Source organism: Octodon degus, unplaced genomic scaffold (genome assembly GCF_000260255.1).
Source record: "Octodon degus isolate 3935 unplaced genomic scaffold, OctDeg1.0 scaffold00197, whole genome shotgun sequence".
Classification (NCBI taxonomy): Eukaryota; Metazoa; Chordata; class Mammalia; order Rodentia; family Octodontidae; genus Octodon; species Octodon degus.
In genome coordinates this window covers 587876-596288 of record NW_004524773.1, presented here as the reverse complement: position 1 = coordinate 596288, position 8413 = coordinate 587876, and the positions used below count along the sequence as shown (strand labels likewise).

Genomic DNA, 8413 nt, shown 5'->3' with positions numbered 1-8413 from the left:
CTTAGAACAAGCTTAGCAAAGCACAGGGACCACGGTTCAATCCCCCAGCACCACATGCCAGCCAGCCCCGCCCCCTGGTGGGCTGAGCTGGCTACACACACACACACACACACACACACACACACAATAAATAAAAAATAAAAAAAAAATTGGTAGAAGGGCTGGCTATGGTGGTACATGCCTATAATCCCAACTTTTGGAAGGCTGAGGCAGGAAGATTGCTCTGAAATCAAGGTCAGCTTGGAAAGGCCTAGTGTGAAGTACTCAGGAGACTGAGACAGGAAGATCACCGCATTTGAGGCCAGCCTGGGCAACATAGTGAGTTCAAGGCCAGCCTGAACTACATAGCAAGAATCTCTCTCAAAAAACCAAAAATAGACCCAGTCTCAACGCAAGAACAAAAAAAGGAGATAAAAGTTAATAAAAATGTGGTACTAAAAGTACTAAAACTAACTGCAAGGCTTTTGTTCCTATTGAAGTGAAACTCTAAACTTCCAGCAGGGGGCAGCAGTCACTTAGGGATCGCCTCTTCCAAATGAGAAAAGGGGCCACCATTACTTGTTCCACTGTGTTCTACAAGAGAATAACTGAACTTTAGGGTGACAGACTTCCCAAAGGAAATAGCAAGAGCAAGCACTCTCCCCACAGACACTTGGGAAGTATGGAGGTTCTTTAACTTGCTTCCCTAGAGCTGCTCCCTGTGGCCCCTGCGGTCCTCATGGATAGATTCTCAAAGCTAGCTGGTGGTCTCAGTTCTTGTTTCAAAAACTAGCCTCTCCTGCAAGCTCAGTGAAAGAGGGGCAAGCACCACGTGGAAAGGTATCTGCTCCTCCCCTTTATTCCCTGCATAGATCTCTGTGTCATAAAAGTGAGGACAAGAAGCCCTAACCACCCAACAGCTCCCCAAGAAGTCTCTTCCAAGGCCTCCAAAGGCCCTGTCTTCTCTACATGAGAACAGGCAGGAGTTGCACACAAGCACCTCACACGTCCACCACCTTGTCTCTAAGACATCACAAGGTGTGTGTGGATGGGCTGGCCAGATAGCTCAGCAGATTAAAGCGCCTGCTTAGCCAGACACAGGCCCTGCCCTTGGGGCACGCTGAGATGGCAATTGAGACTGGGCATGGTGGCGCATGCCTGTAATCCCAGCGCATAAATACATTAAAAAATTTTTAAAAATAAGCAAACATGCACGTGGAGACCCACCAGGTGGCACTCCTCACCTTGTGCCCGCAGTGGCCCTCACAGCAGCCTGTCCCCCTGGAGATAAGACACTCAAGTGCCCACCCACCAGAGTCCCTGCAGGGATAAGTCTTCTTTCCACCTCAGATGGCCCAGCCCCAGATCACTATGACTTGAAAGTCTGGTCCTGCAGAGGAAGGAAGGGGTGGAAGGGGCAGCAGCAGCACTAAGGCCAGGCCAGACAGGCTTCCTAGTTCCTGTGAGCACGGTCTTGCACCCCCTACCTTATCCAGGAGCTCTCGTGTCTCCTCAGTCAGCGGGTCGTGGGAGAACATGCAGTCATCCCCATTGATGCAGTTCCCAGTCGTGTGGTACAGCTTACAGGGAAAGTCGCGTTCACAGCAAGTTAAGGCAAAGGCTTCACCTACCAGGTCCTACCCATGCAGGCCCAACCCCTTTTGTTCTGGAACTGAGGAGAGCGGACCCCAGAGGTGAGAGGACTTGCTGAGGTTACCCACTGGAGTGGCAGCAGACCCGAGGGGAGGCCTGGTCCCCAAAACTCCTAGTCCAGAACAACTTCTGGCCACTGAGCCTCAGACTATGAATGGAGGGGGAGCATGTTAAGAGATTTGTCTAAGGTCACAGAGCCAGCTGGAAAAACCTCAGGCTGTGTGGAGGCCAGTATGGAGCACACGCGCCGAGAGGACGCACGGCTGGCCCACCACAGCGGAGAGGGAGGATGAACGAAGATCCCTGCCTGCTCTGTCTGTGGGAGCAGCAGCAGCAGCTGCCAGCGGTGGCAAAGGATATCGTGCATGTAGGGGCAGTTCTCAGCTCGGGCACAGAACCCCGTGATGTAGAACTTGCATAGCTCTCGCTTCTTCGGCAGTTCAATGTCATGGCTGAAATTACAGTGGTCTCCCTGGAAGAGAAACACAGAAAAGGTAAGGCTGTGGAGCCACAGCCCTTGCTTACGACTGACTACGAAAGGAAGCATGTTGCCACTGCCAGCGTTCCAAGGGGCCAAGGACACAGCCAAGGGCCCCTGGAAAGGCAGGTTTGCCGACCCTTACACCTCGGCCCCAGCAGGGCCACACCCAAGCACCTCCTCTTGGGCCCCTTCCCTCTAACACCCCCATTCTCCTTGCTCTGTGCCACTGCCTTGGCTGCTGCTTTCCTACTCTCTTCTGTCTTCCTCTCCTTTCCCATCCTGCTCACTACTCACTTTTTTTTTTTTACCATTTGCTGTGCGGCAACCAGGGTTTGTCACCAACCTGCAATTCGGTCCCACGCTTCTTCCTAACAGAACCCTCATTTAATCTGGGGAACAATGTGCCTAGCTAAAAATACCCCACGTCCCAGCCTCCTTTACAGAACCAGCCAATGAGACACAGGCAAAAACTCTTGAAGATGAAAATTCCTGAATAAATGTGATGTCCAGAGGCACAGCAGCCACTGTGCCACCCAAGGACCAAAGCTACATGCTCGAAGACAGCAGAGGACAGCAGCAGCCCAGGTACCCAAGTGCCACTAAGCACTGCGCCGCCCTGCACTGCCCACCCGCTCTCAGATTCTTTGATCTGAGGCCAAGGCCCATGTGCTGAAGCCAGTGGGCCCACATTTTCCTTCACGTGCAACCAAAGAATCTGAGCACCATGACCCTACCTCAGGGGCACCGTGGCTGTGTTCTCCATCCCTCTCAGGAATCACTTCCATCACTAAAGACAGAAGCTACAGTACCCGCTTCTGTTTATCTTTTAGAATGGCCACTCATGTTTCTTTACTTATACATATATTGCAAACTTTTTTTTTTTTTTTTAATGGCTGGCTCAGCCCACCCTGGGGGCGGGGCTGGTGCAGCACATGGTGCCAGGAATTGAAGCACAGTCCCTGTGTTTGCCTAAGCAGGTACTTTATACTGCTGAGCTATCTCGCTGGCCCCTCAAACTTCTAAAAGGAGATGAATTTTAACTAGAATAGGTAATATTTCACATATAATGTATTCATTTGAAATATTGCATAACTTCTTCCCCTAGACAGAGGCACGGGAGTAGCAGTCCACAAGCAACACTTGGCTCCCACAGAACTCTGATCACTTGCTGGTCCGTCTCCTGCCACTGAACTCTTCAAGCCTACAGCCCAACCTAACTCCCATTGGATGGGCTAGTAATTCCCTCCCACCCCCTCAAGCTCAGTAACTTAAGCGGGACACACCACATCTTTGCATAAGCATTAACTCATAAATGCACTTGAGGCCACAGGAGAAATTTGACCCCCCCCCCAAAAAAAATCCCTAAAACCAAAATATTCTGCATGTCGTCTTGTTCTTGGTCCACCTCACTGAAAAGTGAACAGAGTCTGCTCCAAGCACTCTCGGGCATCTCTCAGCACTGAGTGTCCTGGGACCACTGACCACCACACCATCACTCCCACCTTCCTCCACAGTCAGGATGATCCCCAAACATCCCCTTCCCAGAGGGCAGCGTCCTCTGAGGTGACTGCATAGCTCCTTACCCACGTACACCGCCCTTCCACGAAGTACTTGCAGATGACTTTGCCCTTCTTGTCAGACTGCTGGTGGGGCTTGTCATGGTCGCCCCTCCGGTAGCCGCCTCCACCATCCTGTAAGGAACACAGAGCATGATGTGGGAGGACCGGCAAGGAAGGATGGAGACAGGCTCTGGATGGGTGAGTAACTGACGAGGAAGGGAAGAAGCGCTGCCAAGAGCACTGCCACAGCTGGGCTGCAGGTGGGCTGGGCCTGGGTGCTGATGCGGGCACCTGGAGCCGGGCGATGGAGCCCGAGTGCCTTACACCTGGCAGGAATGCTCCCACCTGGAGGACAGCCACAGCCCTCCTAGGAGGCCCTCCCAAGCTAAAAGGCTGAGCTGCTACAAGCAATTTTCTTTCCAAGGTGCAGAATCACCGAAAAGGCTACACGCTGCTAATCACGCGGCCCCATAAGCATAGCTTACTCTCCACTAGCAAGGCCAACCCATGAAAGGTAACGATACATCCAGAAGCCCTGGGGAAGGGGTGACGGAAGCAGGAAGCTAGGGCAAGACTCACAGAATGACTCATTGATGAGAAAAAAAAAAAAAAAAATATTCCCAGAAGGAGCCTTATCCACAAGCATCAAATCCACAAAGAGTCACTCACGCCCATGTCATCGTCATAGAAGTCCTCATCGTCGTTCATACTACCCTTGCTCATTCCGCCTCGGCTGCCTCCTCGGCCTCGGCCCCGGCCCATTCCTTTCCCTCGGCCCCGGGAGCCCCGGCCCCGGCCTCGGCTTAACCCTGCAGAGGGTAGAGAGTGAGTGTCAGACCCACACCCTGCACCCCACATGCCCCACACCAAACTCACTGCCCCTGACCCCACCCACCTCGGCCCCGGCCATCCTTGGACCGGCGGTACTGGCTCAGCTCCTTGGAGTAGTCATCATAGTCATCCTCAGGCATCGGCTCCTCACTTTCTCCATACTGGAATTCCAGAGAAAAAGAACAGGAAGGAGTCAGGGAGGACCCAAGGAACACACCACACTTTTGTCCCTTCCTCCTGGGCCAACCTTTGGGATGGTGGCCCCTGGCAGGGAGGTGCTGTGAGTGGCATCAGTGCACATCCTGCTGGGGGCAGCAAGAGCACACAGGAGCAAATGGATGGTCAGGACCCTGTCTCATTAGAGACAAGACTCTTTTTTCATAGCCTACCATTTGATGCTTTTCCTGTCTCATTCCACATGAGGAGCTCCTCTATTCCAAAGTAAACTCTGCAAGCACAGGAACCTGCCCTCCTGAGGTCTCCTTTCCCCCAGCACAGCCTCCTGCCCTCCTCCCAGGGTCCACAGCCCAGACGGCGCTCCCCACACTGTAGGAAACCTCACCTCCATCTCCTCCTCATAGAAGTCCTCTTCATCCTCCGGGTGCTCTCCTCCCACGGAGCCCCGGCCCCGGCCCCGGCCGCCCCGGCCCATGCCTCTGCCTCGAGATCCTCCACGGCTTCCTCGGCCTCTGTAGCCCCTGCCCCGGCCTCGGCTGCCTACATGGGGATTGGCACAGTAAGCCTCAGGGTAGCGGTCCCACCAGCAAGAAAAAGGCAGTCCCGTAAGTGCCCTTCTGGAGCCTGGATCCTGCCCCTCAGCATCCTGGACACAAGGCTACTACTACAGCCCTTGCCCCTGCATGAAGGACCCAACAGGAGGTGCTAGTCACACATGTAACCAGCACCCGGAACATGGCTGCTCCACCCTGAAAGATGAGTACAAAATGCACACTGGGATTTCACAGACTCACAAAAAGAGAGAATAGAAATCATTTGTCTAATTTGATTTCATGTTAAAATAAGATATGGAATATATCAGCTAATGAAATTGGTTATTCAAGCTTATCTGTTTCTTCCTGCTTTGTCAATGTGGCTCTGCAACATGTGACGTGACGTGGTGGCTGGCGGGCGCCTCACATCATTTGACAGCCCTGGTCTACGGGGTCCCCAAAACATAGGGCTTGGCAAAAGGAGGTGTCCAAGGACAAATGCATGGTCACTAGCAACAGACAGAGACCACACATCTGAAAAAAAGTCTCAATTAGAAAATTCCGGGACCAGGGATATAGTTCAATGGCACAATGCCTGCCTGGCAAACGAGTTTTTTTTTTTTTTTTTTTTTTTTTTGGTACAGGGAGCTTAATTCCCTGTACCAAAAAAAAAGAAAGAAAGAAAAAGAAAAAAGAAAACTCTGGTCAGGCCTTATGACTTATCCCAGCACTCAGAAGGCTGAGGCAGAAGTATCGCTGAGAGTTTGAGGCCAGCCTGAACTACACAGGGAGAGCCTGTATGAAAAAGACAAAGCAAGACCATGCCAGGCATGGGACCACATGCCTATCATCCCAGCACTCTAGAGGCTGAAGCATGAGGGTGGCTGTGAGCTCGCCGCCAGCCTGGGCTACACCCTGAATACAAGGCCAGCCCATACTACATACTGAGACCCTGTCTCAAATAAAAAAAAACCTCAACATGCCCCCTGGGTCAGGCTGTCCGTGGAAGTAAACAGTTCCAAGGCACCAGGCTGGGCCGCTGTCGCTGGTGCTCAGCCCTCCCCCACCATCCTCCCAAGGCTGCAAGCCCCAGGTTCAAGGTTTAGAGGTGTGGCAGAGGCCTGGGCTGCAGCCACACCTGGTCAGGTGAGTGCCTGCCAGGGATGAAGAAGGCAGTGGGCAGCTGAAGCAGCTGTCCCTTCTCTCCTCACAGCTCATCTCGTACTACCCAACCTCAGCCTGCTGGATCTCCTTTCTGACACTCTTACGTGGCACAGGCCAGCTTCTCACATGATTCCCCCTTCCTAATGATCGCTTGGGCTCCCTCCCAGATGTGAGCCTACAGGGCCTCCCCAGGCCCTGGAGTAGGCATGTCTGGGCCATCTCACCTCGGCCTCGGCTGCTGCCCTCCTTTGAGCGGCGATACTGGTTCAGCTCTTTGGTGAAGTCGTCGTAGTCATCCTTGCCCATGTCCTCTTCCTCGTCCCCCTCGTACTCTCCATACTGCTCATTCTCATAGTCTTCGTACATGCCGTAGCCCTTGCTGTCCATCTTGGAGTAGGACTTCTTGGGCAGGGATGTGCTATGTGATGGGGGGTACTGCTGGTGGGACTGGGCCCCAGGAAGAGGGGAGACATGAATTGGCCTCATGGCTGGGGCACGTGGACCATCTGTTCCCACAATTCCCCCAAATGACTCTAGAGCCTGGCTCGCCCCTGAAGGGCTGGGCCAGCCAGGTGTTGGCTCTTCAGAAAGGGCAGCCTCTCAAAGGAAGCAGAAACACAGGTCTTGTAACCCTGGGCAAGCCAAGGGCAAGGTAAGCAGCACTGTCTGGGAATGCAGGAAGCAGGATAACAATGGGGGTGGAGGACGCTGTACTCAAAATCACTCTAGAGCCCAAGATTCCAATTACTGTCCTCTCTTTAGTGTGCTCGACAATCATACTAAAGAGCAGTTTTGGGTGATGCTTTGCAAGGTGCCAAGTGGAGAAGAGCAAAACACGCAGACATAGAAGGAACGAGAAAGATGTCCTTCAGTGAGAAAACAGGCAGGTCCTGTAATGTGGCTCAGGAGCACAGCACTTGCCTAGCACGTGAGGACCTGGGTGTGATCCTTAGATGCGCACACGCGCGCGCGCGCACGCACACACACACACACACACACACACAGTGAATAGACAGACTATCAAATGCTCAGACAAGAGGGCCAAGAAAACAAATGAGCTACAGAGAATGAAAACACATGGAGAAACCATAGGGGCATGTCACTGAGACAGGGTGCCCTGGTGTACGCTTGTAGTCCAGGCTACTGGGGAGGCTTTAGCAGGAGAATCACTTAAGCCTGGGGTTCAAGGCCACCCTGGGGTTCAAGGCCAGCCTGGGTACCAGTATAACTTGCATCTCCAAAAAAGAAAAAAGAGGGGGCAAGCAAGATTAGCTCAGCGGACTAAAGAGCCTGCCATGCCAGTCCCACCCCCACTCCCACCCCCAGGATGGGCTGAGCCAGCCAGAGTCCAGGCACAGTGGCGCACGCCTATAATCCCAACACTGGAAAGGCTGAAAACAGGAGGATCACTATGAGTCCGAGCTGTATACTAAGACCCTGTTAACAACCAAATACATGTTTAAAAAAAAAAGGAGAATAATAAGGGAAAGAACTCAGTTCCAGGGGGCCTGCCCACTAGCTCAGTTGTTTAAGTGCCTGCTTAAACAAAGCAGTCAGGCTCCAGATGCTCTGGTTTGAACCCCCGTTTCTCACAGGAAACCAGAAATGCCCTCCAGGCATCTTCAGGCCGCCAAAAAAAAAAGAAATCAGTTCCAAAATACTACAGACTATTTGGTTCCAACTAAGAAATTCCACAAAAGCTCAAACTGTGGAGATAGGGAAAGGAGGAAGAAGACAAGGATAGAGAGAAGCATAGGCAGAGAAGCTATTGTGTGAAGTTACAATAAAACCCAGAACTGTAAGTGCCAAACACCAGTGAACACCATTGTATCAGTATGGAGTTAAGACCAAGTATTAAAACCAAGTAGCAGGCTAGGGCAAGGGTTAATGATAAGGGAAAAGTGGCGTGATGGGACAAGGGAACTGCACTATCTGTTGTTTCCTATAAACCTAAAACAGCTCTAAAATATAAAAGTCCAATAATTTTGTTTTTATTTATTTAGTACTGAGTACAGAGTCTACAGGGTCTTACTACA

The 8413-nt window shown here is 52.2% G+C and overlaps 1 protein-coding gene across 6 annotated transcripts in view; it reads right to left on the bottom strand.

Annotated features, from left to right (window-relative positions):
* Zc3h4 (zinc finger CCCH-type containing 4) overlaps window positions 1–8413 on the bottom strand; it is a 43684-nt gene that overhangs the window by 14982 nt on the left and 20289 nt on the right. For all 6 annotated transcript variants that reach the window (XM_004644275.2, XM_023704489.1, XM_023704491.1 and 3 more), the window contains 7 exons: window positions 6602–6824; window positions 5066–5220; window positions 4568–4664; window positions 4342–4481; window positions 3697–3804; window positions 1993–2104; window positions 1467–1576 (listed from right to left, as the gene is read on the bottom strand). In XM_004644275.2, the coding sequence (XP_004644332.1) occupies window positions 1467–1576; window positions 1993–2104; window positions 3697–3804; window positions 4342–4481; window positions 4568–4664; window positions 5066–5220; window positions 6602–6824 (945 nt within the window). The remainder of the gene's footprint in view (window positions 1–1466; window positions 1577–1992; window positions 2105–3696; window positions 3805–4341; window positions 4482–4567; window positions 4665–5065; window positions 5221–6601; window positions 6825–8413) is intronic.